Source organism: Podarcis vaucheri (genome assembly GCF_965113315.1).
Source record: "Podarcis vaucheri genome assembly, chromosome: 15".
NCBI classification, from domain to species: Eukaryota; Metazoa; Chordata; class Lepidosauria; order Squamata; family Lacertidae; genus Podarcis; species Podarcis vaucheri.
Window position 1 is genome coordinate 28,060,065 of NC_138753.1, and position 19,008 is coordinate 28,079,072.

General features: G+C 45.6%; 2 protein-coding genes across 2 annotated transcripts; one reads left to right on the plus strand and one right to left on the minus strand.

The window, feature by feature from the left end:
• Window positions 1-2,726: 2,726 nt before the first annotated feature.
• Window positions 2,727-6,090, minus strand: NNMT (nicotinamide N-methyltransferase). The gene is made up of 3 exons (XM_082200658.1): window positions 5,890-6,090; window positions 4,105-4,312; window positions 2,727-3,260 (listed from the first exon to the last, which is right to left on the minus strand). Exons 1-3 carry the CDS (start codon window positions 6,044-6,046, stop codon window positions 2,831-2,833), a joined length of 795 nt encoding a protein of 264 aa, XP_082056784.1. The 5' UTR covers window positions 6,047-6,090; the 3' UTR covers window positions 2,727-2,830.
• A 3,229-nt stretch (window positions 6,091-9,319) lies between these two features.
• Window positions 9,320-13,716, plus strand: LOC309519538 (nicotinamide N-methyltransferase-like). The gene is given in 4 exon segments (XM_082200650.1): window positions 9,320-9,536; window positions 10,338-10,456; window positions 10,460-10,545; window positions 12,036-13,716. Coding segments are annotated over 4 exon segments (840 nt in total). The 5' UTR covers window positions 9,320-9,331; the 3' UTR covers window positions 12,466-13,716.
• The last annotated feature ends 5,292 nt before the right edge of the window (window positions 13,717-19,008 follow it).

Genomic DNA, 19,008 nt, shown 5'->3' on the forward strand with positions numbered 1-19,008 from the left:
CCAATGCAGGTTACAACAGTGTAAAAACCTAATATTTAAATCAGATACTCCTTGTTTGAAGCGAATAGGAAATTCTCCAAAGCAACCATATTCATGATTGGCTATGTGGTCAGTCAACCTTTCTACAATTTAGATGAGAACTTGCTAGACAATTTATCCCCCTCTAAATGTGTATTTGAGAATTTTTCTTCTTCTTCTTGCAGAAACCACTGGAATAAATGAGGTGTTAATTGATACTGAATGGAAGGCAGTTTTATATTGTCCCAGATTGAAATCTTAGCTCTTTCTCGCTGGCTCGCTCTCACTCTCTCTTTCTGTGTGTCTGTTTGGGTCAAATAAGGTGATGTCAGGAGTGGTCTGGAAATAATATTTCTAGCAATGTTGAAATAAGGCAAAGCTTCTCTGCAGTGGCAGAAGCTGTCGTAAACTAGACTTGGTGGTTTTTATACACACCAGCAGTGACTCCCTGCAAAGGTTCTGTTGCAGTTTACTCAACAGGAAATTTTCAGCTGTTACCTATTGCTTGTTGCATGTAACACAAATAGAATAGACGAGGTTTAAGCAGAATCCTTTCATCTTGCATTATTCTCATTCACCTCTATTGATTTTTCAGGGATGGTGTTCTAATATGCCAATGGTGTGAAAAGCAGATTTGAGCAATTTGGGTCATATTTCCCTCCTGGAGTACTAGGAACATAGTGGCTTTGTGGCTTCTGCATCTCTATTTTCCCTAAAAACTCTGGCTTCTAACACCTGAGATATTTTTATGATCCACCTCATTTCTGTAAGTTTTTAATATTGTGTTTTAATTGTTGTAACTGCCCTGGGAGCTGAGGGGGAAAGTTGGGTTTACCCTCACCCTCATCATTTGACTAATCGTGTCCTTGTTGTCAGCAATGCTTGACAACTGAATTCTCATGGTCTTAAAATTATTTTTTGTTTTAAAAAATACAGCTTGCCTAAATGGTAAACATTGCCATCATCTGAAAATGCTCTCTTGTCTGGTTTTTGATTTTTTATTCATTTTTCTGGTCCTATTACATATGATTGACAATGTTCAGAATTACAGAAAACGTACTGTATACATGAGCCAAAAGGAAAGAAGTGATTATAGCGTTACATGCCAGAATGAACCAATGCCATGTATATTCCAGATTATAATTCTGCAGGTAATGCAGTAGCTCATTATTATGCATATTGCTGCAGGATATCAAACTTATGCCTACTGCCAAGAATTTCACATTAGAATTTGCAAAGCTGTGAACATAATGAAGAAGATCCACTCCCAACCAACGTGGGATACTCAGCTGCTGCTTGAGGGTTTCCCCCAGGTATCAGGGGGGCCACGGTGAGAACAGGAAGCTGGACTAGATGGGCCATTGGCCTGATCCTGCCGGGCTCTTCTTAAGTTCTTAAGCTGTAGTTTGGATGACTGTGTCATGAGAGGCAGGCCTATGTGGTGATCAGGTAGCGGAATTCCCAAGGTTATTTATTTGTGTGTGTGTGTGTGTGTGTGTGTGACTCCGTATGCCTATTTTCCAGGGACAGCCCTGGATTAACAGAAGCCGCCCTCGTTTCTGATTTGATACTGGAAAGTACAGCGGTACCTTGGTTTTCAAATGTAATCCATTCCGGAAGACCATTTGACTTTTGAACATTTGAAAACCGAGGTGCAAAGGGAGGTCTGCAAATTCAATAGAGAAAAATGAAGAAAAAACCCCTCAATGGAAGCCGTTTGACTTTTGAGGTGCATTCAAAAATGGAAGCATTTACTTCCAGATTTTTGACATTCGGAAACCAAAACATTCGGCTTCCAAGAGGTTTGAAAACCAAGGTACCACTGTACCGCTTTTCCTTATAACATCCTTATTTTCACTGGAAAAATATTGGAGGGTTTGACACGTGTGTGTGTATAGATATAGATGATATAGATGATATAGATATAGATATAGATATAGATATAGATATAGATATAGATATAGATATAGATATAGATATAGATATAGATATAGATATATAGATATAGACAGCATCTTAAAAAGCAGAGACATCACCTTGCCAACAAAGGTCCGTATAGTTAAAGCCATGGTTTTCCCAGTAGTGATGTATGGAAGTGAGAGCTGGACCATAAAGAAGGCTGATCGCCGAAGAATTGATGCTTTTGAATTATGGTGCTGGAGGAGACTCTTGAGAGTCCCATGGACTGCAAGAAGATCAAACACATCCATTCTTAAGGAAATCAGCCCTGAGTGCTCACTGGAAGGACAGATTGTGAAGCTGAGGCTCCAATACTTTGGCTACCTCATGAGAAGAGAAGACTCCCTGGAAAAGACCCTGATGTTGGGAAAGATGGAGGGCACAAGAAGGGGACGACAGAGGATGAGATGGTTGGACAATGTTCTCGAAGCTACAAACATGAGTCTGACCAAACTGCGGGAGACAGTGGAAGACAGAAGTGCCTGGCGTGCTGGTCCATGGGGTCATGAAGAGTCGGACACGACTAAACAACTAAACAACAAATAGATATAGATATAGATATAGATATAGATATAGATATAGATTATAGATGATATAGATATAGATGATATAGATATAGATATAGATATAGATATAGATATGGATATGGATATGGATATGGATATGGATATGGATATAGATATAGATATAGATATAGATAGATATAGATAATATTAGATTAGATTAGATTAGATTAGATTAGATATAGATATAGATATATAGCTGCCCTCACACTGATCTGCATGTGTGGCTATGTCTGGACATTGTAAGATTATTGCTTTCCTTTGGCCTCCTGTCATTTCCCCACAAGCACCTACACCTTGATACGTTTCTGGGCAACTAGGAAATAGACATTCTTACAATCACTATATGTTGGTGAATAGCTATTTTTGGCCTCTTCAGACCATAAGATATCAAAGCCTGCCTCTGTCACTGCACTGACTACAGTTTCCTTCTCAAGGTAAAGGCTGAAGAACATTTGCTCGCCAGCCATGTAGAAGTTTCCTCCGAGAGCTACCAAGAGCACAAGGTGCCCTCCGGGCTTTACAAGGGAGCCAACATTCTTCAAGGCGGCACGGTAGGCAGTCACGTCTTTGCAGGCTGATTCCAAGCAAAATGCGGAAGTCACACAGCTAGCTTGGGCCACCACCAGCGGAGCCAAGGGGTTGACTTGGGTCACATCACATTTCAGCACTCGCCAGATGGTGCTTCGTACCTTCTCTCCCTTTTCTACCCATTTCTCCCTGGGGAGAGCAAAGGTGGGAAAGGGCAGGAAACAGTGAGCATGCAAACCTCCTTTTCTGGCAAGCCAGCAGCCTCGTCCCCCTGCAGGAGCATGTGAAATAAAGCAACCTGTTTATTAAAATATTCAGCTACCGCTTTCCCAGTTGCTGAAAGTGGATTACAGAGCTGGAAGGGGTGTGAAAAGTGCTTTGCTGCTGGTGGTGGACAGCATGTGCCTTAATTTTGTTGCACTGGTCAAATTGGCCTGGCAGGCTTTTGCAGAAGTATGAAACCTGCCATCCTTGTTTAGAGGTGAAATGGGGATGGGTGTGTACAGGCCAGCTGCCACATTCTGCTCCCATCCTAGGTCGTGGCCATATTTCTGTTATAATGAATATGCATTCTATAGACAGTGGCAGAAGGTTCTTGCAGCACCTTTAACACAATCCTAATCAGACCTACTCTGAAATAAATCCTATTGAATTTAGTAGCGCTTACTGCTAGGTTATTGTTGCAGCCTAAGAAACCTAAGAAAGTAAGTCCAGTTCATCAGATGCATGGAGATTATGTGTTTGTTAGGACAAGCTATTTAAAGCAATTCACAAATACCTCCCTTTCTGTAGTATTCCCAAGTGTAGGTCCCTGAATGGTCACTCTGATCAGAAACCAGAATGTTGTGCTGTGCCCCTCTATAAATGTCGTTACTTAGTATAAACTTGTGGAGAAACTATAGCTGAAATGTCCAAATCTACCAAGGATGCTGCAAAAGAGAGTTCCCAGCATTGGCAAGAGGTTGCACTAGATTGAAGTACTTTCAAACTGTTCCATGAGTTTATTAATGAATGGAAGTTAAAAGCCCAGTACCTGTCTCCCTCCAGCTCACACACATATTTCAGAACCGGGCTCCAATCAAAAGCATCTGGGTCCTTCTTCAACCACCTCTTAATCTCCTCCCTGTTCTGGTCAGTGTAATCTGTGGCAATGATCTCTCGGAAGGACTCGCAGGAAGAGAGAAATTGGTAGATAGTGGGTCCGCTTCCAATATCAATCAGTGTGTCTCCTTTAACGCCATCTGCATTTGAAAATGATAATGAGGTTACTGTTACACCCACACCCACACACGATTCCTCATCTTGGCCACATTTTGTCTGCCCTCACTGGGATGATGATGGCATCTTTTGCACAGGGTGACAAATTGAAGTGGCAGTAGACTTATTTGCTCATGGAGTCTGAATCATAAGATGCATGCTCTTCTATGATGCAAAGTTCTTAGATAATAACACAAGCTTGGTATGCCTATATGTCCAACTGTATGCACTAAAATATCCTCTTCCTCCTCATTAACAATATTAATTAATGTATTTAACCACCACTGTGCATGGGGCATTATAGAATGCAACACGGAGCTTACAGGCTCAAAGGAGACAATGTATACTCCAAAAGGGTACTCCTCCCACCCAGCAGTTATGCTGTGGGCAGGAAGACAATTGTAGTTTTTCCAGTGCTACGGAATATCCTACTGCAAGCTGGAATGACTGCTCTGATATGAACTTGCTTGCCATAACATCTAATGTTATGCAAAACATCTAATGTCACATTTTTTAGGGTCAGTGGCCAATACAGTTTTCCCTGGAAGGAGAAACCTTTGCCTTCCAGATGTTACTGGCTGGCAATTTCCATCGCCCCTGCCTATTGCCATGCTGGCTGAGAGGAGTGCACAACCATGGAGGTTACAGGTTGCCCAGCAATGGCCAACAGTGATCAGATGCAAAAGAACAATTGGGATTTTTTAGGTCAGCTTCTCATGCAGAAGGTTGAGCAAGGTGCATCCATTTCATGCATGTTTTCCAAGCAATTTCCCCAAACAGAATGCATCTTTACCAACACATGGATTTTTATGCATGCTTAGATTAAGCTGGTTTGTTTTTTAAAAATGCTACATGCTTTTCTTCCTCGTCTATTCTTTTTTGAAATCATTATACTATAATTTGAACAGAATCACAGTCCATTTCATCACAGTGTGACTGCTGTGGCCGGATGACTAGCTCAGTCTGCTGCCTAGAAGCTCAGCAGTGGAGGGCAATTTCAAGGCAATCCTCCTGCTCTCTTTTCTTAGGGGTTTGCATCTTTAAGGAACAACTGAACGGGACAGAGGATGTCCAAAGAGAGGATCGTTCCTCTGGCACTCCTTCATGTGAGGGCTGTCCTTTGCAAAGCTGGACATGCAGCCACTCTATGAACTGAACTATCCCAGCTGGCTGTGGAAAATTTGATCAAGGAAGTGATTGTTTGGATCAAAACAAAATTCTTGACCCGGCTGAATAGCAGCTTGGGGACCTAGCAAAGGGGCAGTGAGTCCTCTTGGCCACTTGCCCAGTGAAATAACTAATTGGTCTGAGAAGTGACCCACTGGCTCACTGTCCTTGGCCCCAACAACAAATGCTCCAGGGATAAAGGGTGGTTGATCCCACTTCTGCCTCCCACCACGATTCTTGTGGGAACGGGATGACCCCTGGAAATTTTGCAAAAGGTGGACACGCTTGTAAAAAAAAGGATATTAATTTGGAAGCATTCTCTCCATCATGAACGACAAATTGACAAAGCTCAGCCAGCCCACCAGTGCCAGAAAGCAGTCTATGGGGTACTCACCCACGGTGAAGGTTTTGTGGAATTTTTGCAGATAAAAATTTAGGAGAGCATCTTCTTGAGAGCCGTCTTCCTTGCTGAAGGAATAGTACATTTTTAAATAATCTTTTGGAGCAAAATGCTTCCCGTAAACATCTTTCCCAGTGAAGTCCCCCTCCATCCTTCCTCCAAGTCTGCAATACACACAAATGACATTTGTTCCTTTCCATTCTCATTGATCCAACCTCCCACTCCACCCCAAAACATATCCCTGCCTATTCCTGGAATGAAATCTCTGTCCAGTTGTGGACTTCATCTGGGGAACATTTGGAATTATTAACAAGATAACTCCTGCAAGGGCCAAATTAAATGTGATGTTGAAACAGCAGACTTCTGTGTGTACAGAAGGCTGTGGGTTCGATCCCCAAAGGCAACTGCAGGTGGGACTGGAAACTCCCTGAATCCCAGGGGGAGCAGCTGCCAGTCAGTCAGCAGAGACAAAACCAAGCCATTTGCCTTGGCAACCTTCCCTGGGGCTCCATGCTGATGAGAGTGAGCCCATGGGGAGGGCTGTGGAAGAGGAATAGCAGCAGGTTTCCTGTGGAGCCATGTGCCCTTTCTCCTCCAAGGCCCTGCCATTCCTCTGAGCCTTCAAAGGGTCCTGGTGTAGCTTCTCCCAGCCAAGCCCTTCCATCAGGAGGGAAGGGAGAAGTCAGCCAGTGTCCTGCCCACCTGGAATTGAGCCAAGACTCTCGTTGAGGTTCTCCTGTTGACTTTTACTGAGAGAATGCTTTGGTACATTAGCCCAAGGCATTCTGGCAACACCCTATTCTTTGCTGCACCCAAATTCATGCTTTGAAATTCACAGCATAGGGTTTTTTTCAAGTTTTATTGTTTGGAATATTTTTGAAATGTTATATTTTTGTAAACCATGTGGAGATTTCTCTGGCATTAAAATACAGGAAATAAAAAATACTAACCCTAGAGATACATGACACCACCTAGAAGCCTCTTCATATGTAGCTGTTATTAGGAAGGGTGCATCTTCAGCCTCCAGTTAGAGATCTGGGAACCCTAAACATGTATCTATGCCCTTTTGACATCTTCGTTTCCCGCTCCAGCTTCCAAGAGCTTTGGTGTGCTTTTGAATGCCAGCTTTGTTCAATTTCAAATTGTCTGGCACATCAGCATGCCTGAATCCACAGTTCAAACCACACAGGAATTTCAGAACAGAAGTTCAAGACCCAGTCCAAAGGCTAGAGTTAAATGTTCGATTGTGCAAGAGCTTCCCTTCATTTTTTGGCTATGAGCCTTTACTAGAGGCTCCTTCTGGGCAGAGATTTCACAAAGCTTCCATGAACCATGCCAGGACTTTTAAAAGGGAAAACACAGAACTGCCCAGTGATATGTGATTATGATTTGTGCACAAAGCACTACGGCACACCCGTGCATTTTCCTTGTGTGTGCATATATGCTTAGACGAGTCACGTTGAGTAGCACTGTGGGTTAAACCACAGAGCCTAGGACTTGCCGATCAGAAGGTCGGCGGTGTGAAGGGGTGAGCTCCCGTTGCTTGGTCACTGCTCCTGCCAACCTAGCAGTTCGAAAGCACATCATAGTGCAAGTAGATAAATAGGTACCATTCCTGCGGGAAGGTAAACGGCGTTTCCGTGCACTGCTCTGGTTCGCCAGAAGTGACTTAGTCATGCTAGCCACATGACCCAGAAGCTGTCTGAGGACAAATGCCGGCTCCCTCGGCCAATAAAGCGAGATGAGCGCCGCAACCCCAGAGTCGGCCACAACTGGACCTAATGGTCAGGGGACCCTTTACCTTACAGAGTGGAAGAAAACATTCAGAACTGGGAATTTGACAGCATTAATGCAAGGGGGTGGTTTTGAGGCACCCCCCTTTTTACTGGAGCTTGCATTTCTTTCGAGGAATATACCCCATTGGTGCCAATGGGAGATATCCCTCTTGTGCAAAATGGATGGGATTTTCCTGAGGGTCATAGTACAGGAGAAATGGGTCAATCGCTTGCCCCCCCCATGCCTGCCACAATCCCAATAAATATCACGTCTCCCAGCTGATGCTATTTGTGTTTTTTGTAAAGACTTGCATAATAAATACAAAGACTGGTGTTTCAGCATCACATTTAATTTGGCCCCTGCAGTAGGTACCCTGAGTCCACCTTCACAACTGATGGAACAGCAGGTGTGTATACCAGCAAACTGAATGTCAGCCTCCATGCTCAACAGAGATAAAATGTTAGTTCCCAGGTGGAAATGGACTCTGTCGCCCTGCTTCTCTCTGTTCCTCCCTAGTTCTTGGTTGTGTAACTGTTTGAGAAAACTTGGCAAATGCAGAGGCCCAAGACTTTTCTATTATACAAAACACTTCCCCACCCCTATATCCTATTTTTAAAAAAGAGGAGGCAAGAAGAATGGAGCTGCCATATTCTGACAGAGGAGGCACCTTCCCCAAACCTTGTGTTGCTTCTGTACCTTTAAGAGCATGGGTAGGCAAACTAAGGCCCGGGGGCTGTATCTGGCCCAATCACCTTCTCAATCCGGCTCGCAGACAGTCTGGGAATCAGCGTGTTTTTACATGAGTAGAATGTGTCCTTTTATTTAAAATGCATCTCTGGGTTATTTGTGGGGCATAGGAATTCGTTCTTTTTTCTTCTTCTTCAAAATATAGTCCAGCCCCCCACAAGGTCTGAGGGACAGTGGACCGGCCCCCTGCTGAAAAAGTTTGCTGACCCCTGTTTAAGAGCATTCCCCTAAACAGAAATGAAATAGCTAAGCTTATCCAGCAGCTGGAATACCACTAGAGGCAGTTCCTTTTTCATTAACATCTTTGGGCTGGGCTGCTGTTGAAGAGAGGGGATTAGAGGCAGCTGAAAAGTTGGCAACTACATTATGTGGATATTTAAGAGACACCCAGTTCCTTAAGCATTAGCTATTGAGATAATATTTGACAAACCAAACCTACCCATCCTGCAAACGGCTTATCCCTGCAGTATTTCCTATTTGATACTATCTATTTTATGGATGAACTGATAGATTCAACTGATGAAGGCCAGAATAATTGATGAATTAATGAATTGCTGAACTGATAATAATATACTGATTGATGATCTAGGCTGATGAATTGATTAATTTATTATTCGAATACAAATGATCTGTTTTTATAGGGGATGAATTAATAAGAGTTAAGTTGTAAGAAAGTGAGGTTTCTCCTTTAGAAGTAAACAACTTTTGCAAATTTCCTAGATTTCCTAAGCATTATCTATTGAGATAATACTGGACAAACCAAACCTACCCATCCTGCAAGAGGTTTACCCTGGCAGTAGCAGCACTAGTTAATAATTCCAAATGTTCCCCAGATGACGTCCACAACTGGAAAGAGATTTCATTCCAGGAATAGGCAGGGATATGTTTTGGGGTGGGGTGGGAGGTTGGATCAATGAGAATGGAAAGGAACACTTGTGTGCATTGCAGACTTGGAGGAAGGATGGAGGGGGACTTCACTGGGATAGATGTTTACGGGAAGCATTTTGCTCCAAAAGATTATTTAAAAATGTACTATTCCTTCAGCAAGGAAGATGGCACCCAAGAAAATAGGACCCTAACATTTTATCTGCAAAAATTCCACAAAACCTTCACCGTGGGTGAGTACCCCATAGACTGCTTTCTGGCACTGGTGGGCTGGCTGAGCTTTGTCAATTTGTTGTTCATGATGGAGAGAACGCTTCCAAATTCATGTTTTGTATGAATAAGTGTACAGCAAGCAAATTGAAATCAGAGCAGCATAACTGTTGGGTGGGATAAGTACCTGTTGAACCCTTCATATCTTTGAAGGGCAATGGCCTCTGAGCAGTGGCAGAGTTTCATGCTCCAGCACGGGGGGGGGGGGCAGAGAGCAGGCAGGGATGGTGCGCTCCCCGGGGGCGGGGCACTCCGCCTGCGAGGGCTGGGCACCCAGCACAGGCGCGGGGGGCAGCCGTGATGCCACCCCAATGGGATCGCGCTGCCGGGGGCGGTGCGCTCCCCCGCACTCCTCTTTCTCTGCTAGTGCCTGTGAGTCAGTCAGCTTCCTTGATGGGAAAGGAGAAATAATGGAATGGTATACATTGTCCCTCTTGACCCTGTAAGCTCCCTGTTGCATTCTATCATTCCCCGTGCACAGTGGTGGTGCTATATAAATTAATTAGTATTATTAATGAGGAGAAAGAGGGTATTTTAGTGCATGCAGTTGGACATATAGGCATACCAAGCTTTTATTATTATCCAGGAACTTTGCATGCGTCTTATGATTAAGACCCCATGAGCAAATAAGTCTACTGCCACTTCAATTTGTCACCCTGTGCAAAAGATGCCATCATCATCCCAGTGAAGGCAGACAAAATGTGGCCAAGATGAGGAATCGTGTGTGGGTGTAACAGTAACCTCATTATCATTTTCAAATGCAGATGGCGTTAAAGGAGACACTCTGATTGATATTGGAAGCGGACCCACTATCTACCAATTTCTCTCTTCCTGCGGGTCCTTCCGAGAGATCATTGCCACAGATTACACTGACCAGAACAGGTAGGAGATTAAGAGGTGGTTGAAGAAGGACCCAGATGCTTTTGATTGGAGCCAGGCTCTGAAATATGTGTGTGAGCTGGAGGGAGACAGGTACTGGGCTTTTAACTTCCATTCATTAATAAACTCATGGAACAGTTTGAAAGTACTCAGTGGCGTAGCGTGGGGGGTGCAGGGGGGGCCGCCCGCACCGGGCGCAACATCTGGGGGTTAGGGTTAGGGGGTGCAAATCCATGGGTTAGGGGGCACAAATTACTTGCCTTGCCCCGGGTGCTGACAACCCACGCTACGCCACTGAAAGTACTTCAATCTAGTGCAACCTCTTGCCAATGCTGGGAACTCTCTTTTGCAGCATCCTTGGTAGATTTGGACATTTCAGCTATAGTTTCTCCACAAGTTTATACTAAGTAACGACATTTATAGAGGGGCACAGCACAACATTCTGGTTTCTGATCAGAGTGACCATTCAGGGACCTACACTTGGGAATACTACAGAAAGGGAGGTATTTGTGAATTGCTTTAAATAGCTTGTCCTAACAAACACATAATCTCCATGCATCTGATGAACTGGACTTACTTTCTTAAGTTTCTAAGGCTGCAACAATAACCTAGCAGTAAGTGCTGCTAAATTCAATAGGATTTATTTCAGAGTAGGTCTGATTAGGATTGTGTTAAAGGTGCTGCAAGAATCTTCTGCCGCTGTTTTTAGAATGCATATTCCTTATAACAGAAATATGGCCACCACCTAGGATGGGACCAGAATGTGGCAGCTGGCCTGTACACACCTGTGATGGGATGATGAGCTGCTTGTGCGTAAATGATAGTCCCTCAGAGTTTGTTCAAGCCCACAAACCTCTGTTTGTGACGGAGCCCCTCAGACATGGCTGCTCTAGTCACTTGCAGATTCCGACAGTGGTTGCTTTCGGAATCGCTTCCAGCATAAAAGCTCCTTAACGGAAACACGTCTTCTGGACTCGCGGCATGACAGTTTCCGGCGAGGAGTGGGTCTCCCTATGGGAGGTTCAGATACCTCCCCACTGTTCTCACTGGACGTGTCCCTGAGCCCTCCCTCTTGCTCGCTTTCCCTCAGAGACCCACCTCTCCCCCTGCTGGTTCCTGCCTCAGCTGCTGAGTCTCTCCCAGCCTCCGTAAGCCCTTCCACCAGAGACCCACCTCTCCCCCTGCTGGTTCCTGCTTCCACTGCTGAGTCTCTCCCAGCCTCCGTGAGCCCTTCCACCACCTGTTCCTCCGATGGCAGTTCCCTGACAACACCCATCCCCATTTCACCTCTAAACAAGGATGGCAGGTTTCATACTGCTGCAAAAGCCTGCCAAGCCAATTTGATCAGTGCAACAAAATTAAGGCATGTGCCCTCGGCCACCAGCAGCAGCAAAGCACTTTTCACACCCCTTCCAGTTTCGTAATCCACTTTCAGCAACTGGGAAAGCGGTAGCTGAATATTTTAATAAAGAAGTTGCTTTATTTCACATGCTCCTGCAGGGGGACAAGGCTGCTGGCATTCCAGAAAAGGAGGTTTGCATGCTCACTGTTTCCTGCTCTTTCCCACCTTTGCTCTTCCCCAGGGAGAAATGGGTAGAAAAGGGAGAGAAGGTACGAAGCACCATCCGGCGAGTGCTGAAATGTGACGTGACCCAAGTCAACCCTTTGGCTCCGCTGGTGGTGCCCCAAGCTAGCTGTGTGACTTCCGCATTTTGCTTGGACTCGGCCTGCAAAGACGTGAGTGCCTACTGTGCTGCCTTGAAGAACGTTGGCTCCCTTGTAAAGCCCGGCGGGCACCTTGTACTCCTGGTAGCTCTCGGAGGAAGCTTCTACGTGGTTGGCCAGCGCCCATTTTTCTGCCTTTACCTTGAGAAGGAAACTGTAGACAGTGCAGTGACAGAGGCAGGCTTTGATATCTTATGGTCTGAAGGGGCCAAAAATAGCTATTCACCCATACATAGTGATTGTAAGACTGTCTATTTCCTGGTTGCCCAGAAACGTATCAAGGTGTAGGTGCTTGTGGGAAATGACAGGAGGCCAAAGGAAAGTATTAATCAATGTCTAGACGTACCCCACACATGCAGGTCAGTGTGAGCGAGGGCAGCTATATAGATAGATAGAGATAGAGATAGAGATGATAGAGATAGAGATAGAGATAGAGATAGAGATAGAGATAGAGATAGAGATAGAGATAGAGATAGAGATAGAGATAGAGATAGAGATAGAGATAGAGAGATATAGATCTACACACAGAGAGAGACACAGACATACACACTCCAATATTTTTCCAGTGGAAATAAGGATGTTCTAAGGAAAAGTGGTGCAGTGGTACTTCGGTTTTTGAACATCTTGGAAGCCAAACGTTTCGGTTTTTGAACGCTGAAAACCCGGATATAAATGCTTCCATTTTCAAATGTGCCTCAGAAGTCAAACGGCTTCCGCTGCGGGTTTTTCCAGTTTTCTCCACTGAATTTGCAGACCCCCCTTTGCACCTTTGCTTTCGAATGTTTCAGAAGTCTAATGGTCTTCCGGAATGGATTATGTTCAAAAACCAAGATACTGCTGTACTTTCCAGTATCAAATCAGAAACGAGGGCGGCTTCTGTTAATCCAGGGCTGTCCCTGGAAAATAGGCATACGGAGTCACACACACACACACACACACACACACACACACACACACATAAATAACCTTGGGAATTCCGCTACCTGATCACCACATAGGCCTGCCTCTCATGACACAGTCATCCAAACTACAGCTTAAGAACTTAAGAAGAGCCCGGCAGGATCAGGCCAATGGCCCATCTAGTCCAGCTTCCTGTTCTCACCGTGGCCCCCCTGATACCTGGAGGGAACCCTCAAGCAGCAGCTGAGTATCCCACGTTGGTTGGGAGTGGATCTTCTTCATTATGTTCACAGCTTTGCAAATTCTAATGTGAAATTCTTGGCAGTAGGCATAAGTCTGATATCCTGCAGCAATATGCATAATAATGAGCTACTGCAGTACTTGCAGAATTACTATCTGGAATATTTATTATTAATAATAATAATAATACCCCGCCCATCTAGCTGAGTTTCCTCAGCAGCTCCCAATTGAATATTAAAAACAATACATGGCATTGGTTCATTCTGGCATGTAAGGAACGCTATATAATCACTTCTTTCCTTTTGGCAAACGTATACAGTTTGTTTTCTGTAATTCTGAACGTTGTCAATCATGTGTAATAGGACCAAATATATGAATAAAAAATCAAAAACCAGACAAGAGAGCATTTTCCGATGATGGTCATGTTTACCATTTAGGCAAGCTGTATTTTTTAAAATAAAAAATAATAATTTCAAGACCATGGGAATGCAGTTGTGAAGAAGAGAAGGAGCAAAGTGGGAGAGGAGAGGAGCCTTCTCCCCTTATACCCCTCTTCTGCATTATTAGCAGCATCCTTCTGCACCCACCCCACGCGTGCTCCTTGTCCCTTGAGTGCTTTTCCTTCCCTCCCCACTTAAAACGTGGTTACAAAGCACGGATCCACATGGATCCTCAGGATTTTTGCACTGGGCCACCCCAGATTCACCATCAGATCACATAGCATGTCCATGGCTACAGCTTGCACACAAAAAATCACGCACCCACTGTTGCCTGGGGCCGCAGTGGTGCAAAAACGTGGTTACAAAGCATGGATCCACATGGATCCTCAGGATTTTTGCATTGGGCTACCCCAAACTCACCATCAGATCACATGTCTGTGGCTACAGCATAAACCACAAAAATCATACATCCACTGTTTCGTTTAGAATATTTTTTCCTTGTTTTCCTCCTCTAAAAACTATGTGCGTGTTATGGTCGGGTGCGTGTTATAGAGCGAAAAATACGGTAGGTCTTTCAAGACCAGTGTTATGTGGTCTCGGCGGCCGCCCCCAGTCACCAGTCTAGCTGCCGCATTCTGGATTAGTTGTAGTTTCCGGGTCACCTTCAAAGGTAGTCCCACGTAGAGCACATTGCAGTAGTCCAAGCAGGAGACAACTAGAGCATGCACCACTCTGGCAAGACAGTCCAAGGGCAGGTAGGGTCTCAGCCTGTGTACCAGGTGGAGCTGGTAGACAGCTGCCCTGGATACAGAATTGACCTGTGCCTCCATGGACAGCTGTTAGTCCAAAATGACTCCCAGGCTGCACACCTGGCCCTTCAGGGGCACAGTTACCCCATTCAGGATCAGGGAGTCCTCCACACCAGCCCACCCCCTGTCCTCCAAGAACAGTACTTCTGTCTTGTCAGGATTCAACCTCAATCTATTAGCCACTATCCATCCTCCAACTGCCTCCAGGCACTCACACTCCAGTTGGCTCACCATTGGACTTATCTCCGGATGCCTCCCTGGAAGGGATTAACTCTTTGCTGGTGTGGGGAGGGAAGCACCTGAGACAGAGCCGTGGGTGGAGATATTACACGTGGGCCATTCTCCTGACAACCCACTCGGCCCTTACTGGGGATCCAGATCTCCATCTCCCAAGCTCCAGAGTCCCTCCACTGGGACACATTGCTCTTGGGATCACAGGCTCCCAGCTCCACAGCCTGACAGGACCTTTCCCCAGCTCTCTGATCCCACTCCTCCCTGCAATCCAACGCCTCGTACGCTCCACAACATCTCCATGAGACTTATCACAGGCATGGCCAGTGGCAAAAAGTAGGCTGGACTACAGCTGTGACTTCTACATTTGCACCATAGGCTATGTTCCAAGTCTGAGGTTTCTACACACCAAAGGCGATTTTAGGGCAAGGTGAATGGTTTCACCACGCTAGGCGCCAAGCCTAGGGTGCGCCGCAGGGCATCACAACTAAGACGTAGCTGTAGAGCATTGAGCAGAACAGAAGGCAAGGGGGCGCTGAATTTTGGCCTTGCACAGGGTGCAGCTGAAATTTGAAAGACTGAGGTCCTCTCCTGTAAAGACATGCCCCATCTCTATCCAGGCAACCAAAAAAGCATTATCAAAGCTCAAGGGCACATTCCAGCCAGGCTCAAGCATTCAAGGGTGTGCGTGGAGAAGGGCCAGCAAGGGTGTCGTGTGCCCTGAGCAGGCTCCTGAGGGCCAGCTAGAAATATATGGTTCACATTCTGCCCTTGGGCCTGAGGTTCTGCAGAGATAAACCCTGAGCTAACCAAAGTCCTCTGTGATCCATGTTGAACTGAGCTGTTGTCCCACCATCTCTGCTGCCTGTAACTAAAACTGGCAAGAAATATGTTTGTTTCCTCCCCTCTCTGGTTCAGATTATAGAAAGCAAAACGTAGCCAATTGTTGAGTCACTTTTTCCAGAAACAGATTGTTTTTCAACTGTAACAGAGTTTTCATCTGCTTAGCAGGTTCTTGTATTCCCAGATGGAACCAGGCATAAAGTTTAGCAGATATATTGATCAGACTAATTACTTTACAATCCCAGCCTTCCTTTTTAATCATCTACCTTTTAAATCGTCTGCTCTCCCATCCCAGAAGGGGGAAACTCGTTTTGATTAATTACTGCAAAGAGCTTTTGCCAGGATACGGATTTTGCCCTACACTTGTGGTTCCACTAAACTGATGTGACTGTGCTCAAAGAGTCATTCCAACTTTGTTAGCATACTCATGCCAGCTGCAGCAACGACTGCATGCACAGAGTGGATCGGTGTGCCCCTCTCAAAGCAAACAAAGGCTGGTGTTAGATCTCTGCACTCTCTCTCTGCTGCCCACCAGCTGCAGCAGTAGTCACGTGTAATCCCTCCAGTGTTGGGCCCTATTCAGCCATGCCTACACCAAAAGGAGATGATTTAAAGTATTGTGCACACCTCAGTCTCCAAGCGATGAGATTCAAGGACTTCCAGGGCTGCCCAAGGGTTTTGTTTCCTTGGAATGAAGGGCAGTGCAGACTGTGGTGTCTTTAGGATGTATGGTTCTAGTTACACATATATACAAACTGAGCCTAGGATGGAAGGGCTCACAGCACTAACACTCTAGCACAGAGGTTTTCAACCTTTTTGAGTCCACAGCTCTTTTAACCAACTACATTCTTTCTGCAACCCCCCTGTGGGGCTCAGGAACCCAGTTATGTCAACCCTTGCTTGCAGAGCTGGCAGCCTCTCACCTTTGCGGGATTTGAGATCTTTCCACAGGGCCTGCAAGAAGGAGCTGTTCCACCAGGACTTTAGCCCGGGCCCATTCTGACCCCCTTCTTTCCATGAAACCCTGTATGTAAGTGACTCCCTTGGCCCTTTCTATCGGCCCATATGGGACCAGCATGGGTGACTGGGCCTGGCAAATATTTAATATCCCTACCTTCATGGCTGTGATTCGTGGGTTGGCCACTTAATTTTATTTTGATTTTACTGTGATTTTGAGTTATGTTTTAATCAGTTGTTTGATTTTGTGTTTTTAATGTACAGTGGTATCTCGGTTTAAGTACTTAATTCATTCCAGAGGTCTGTTCTTAACCTGAAACTGTTCTTAACCTGAAGCACCACTTTAGCTAATGGGGCCTCCCGCTGTCATTGCGCCGCCGGAGCACGATTTCTGTTCTCAGCCTGAAGCAAAGTTCTTAACCTGAGGTAATATTTCTGGGTTAGTGGAGTCTGTAACCTGAAGCATATGTAACCTGAAGCGTATGTAACCCGAGGTACCACTGTATTATATATCTGGTGTTAGCCGCCCTGACCCCGAGGACGGGGTATAAATAAAATATTATTATTATTATTATTATTATTATTATTATTATTATTATTATTATTATTATTATTATTACTACACCCTCCCTTGTGTAGTGTTCACTCAGTCTCCTCTCCCCTCCCCTCTCCTACACCAGTGTGGTGTAGTGATTAAGAGCGGTAGACTCATAATCTGGTGAACCGGGTTCGTGTCTCCGCTCCTCCACATGCAGCTGCTGGGTGACCTTGGGCCAGTCACACTTCTCCGAAGTCTCTCAGCCCCACTCACCTCACAGAGTGTTTGTTGTGGGGGAGGAAGGGAGAGGAGAATGTTAGCCTCTTTGAGGCTCCTTCGGGAAGTGATAAAGCAGGATATCAAATCCAAACTCTTCTTCTTCTTCTCCTTGGGAGTCCTCCAGGCAGCTGCTGCTGCCGTCCCTGGTCTATGAGCTGCCCTCCCCCCACACACATACTGCAAAGAGAGATGCCTTCCAGAGGCACCATTCATCTGTGGAACTTATAGCCAGGGCTGCTGCAATAAACAGTTGTGTAAACCTTTGGGAGACAGAGAAACAAAAGGGCATCAGAGCAAGGAGGGGAGGAAAGAGGGACAGAGGCCAGTGTCGCCCACGGTACCCCTGACCATCATTCAAGGCACCCCAGGGTGCCACAGCACACTGGTTGAAAGCCACTGCTCTAGAAGATCTTGCCTCCCCCATTAGATTCCCAGGGAGATCCCCAAGCCACAACTCTAGGTCCTGCACAAAGCAAGACAAACCTCTGTTCTTCCAGCTTCCAGCCTGAGGCAAAACTCTCTTTCGTTCACATATATTGCCACCCTTGGCCTATTGTTCTCTCTCCTAGAATGATGTGATATCCAGCCAGAAAAGATGGGGGAAAGGCCCATTCCTTTGTCTCCATGGCAACAGGGTACTCTTTGGACATGTGAATGGAAGTACTTAACTGGCCAGCTAAAGCCGTTGTCTTACAAAGAAGGTGGTCTGACCACACCTATAACAGTATTTTGGTCTCTGCAGCTAGACCTCCCCAGCTATGTGCACAAAATGGCAACTCGTGCGTGTGCTGTAATACTGACCAGCAGGTGAACAATACAATCAACGCGACTGAATCGAGTGTAGGAGATGAACTTTATAGGCACGTGGCAGTGCATGGCTTGAGAAGAAATGACACTTCACATACAGAGGTGCACTTGAAATCTTGTTTCCCATCATCAGCCTTAAAACTGACATCTGGGCAACAATAAAAATGTGTTGCGAAACAAACTGAGAAGCCACAGCATTCCTTCCCAGAAGTTGAGCAAAGATTGCCCAAGAGAGTGCCAAAGTTGTGAGATGATAAAACTTACAGTACGCTGCAGAGGAAATGGTGTTTTAGAGATCCCGAATGAGATGGTTCGAATATGCAAAATTTGCAAGGCATCAGAGGCAACAGCTCAGTTGGTAGAGCACAAGAGTCTTAAATCTCAGGGTTGTGGGTTCAAGCCCCACGTTGTTGCACTGCAGGAAGTTGGACTAGATGATCCTCGTGGTCCCTTAGAGGTAAAGGGACCCCTGACCATTAGGTCCAGTCGTGACCGACTCTGGGGTTGCAGTGCTCATCTCGCTTTATTGGCCGAGGGAGCTGGTGTACAGTTTCCTGGTCATGTGGCCAGCATGACTAAGCCACTTCTGGCGAACCAGAGCAGCGCACAGAAACAGCGTTTACCTTCCCGCCAGAGCGGTACCTATTTATCTACTTGCACTTTGACATGCTTTCGAACTGCTAGGTTGGCAGGAGCAGGGACCGAGCAATGGGAGCTCACCCCGTTGTGGGGAATTGAACCACCGACCTTCTGATCGGCAAGTCCTAGGCTCTGTGGTTTAACCCAC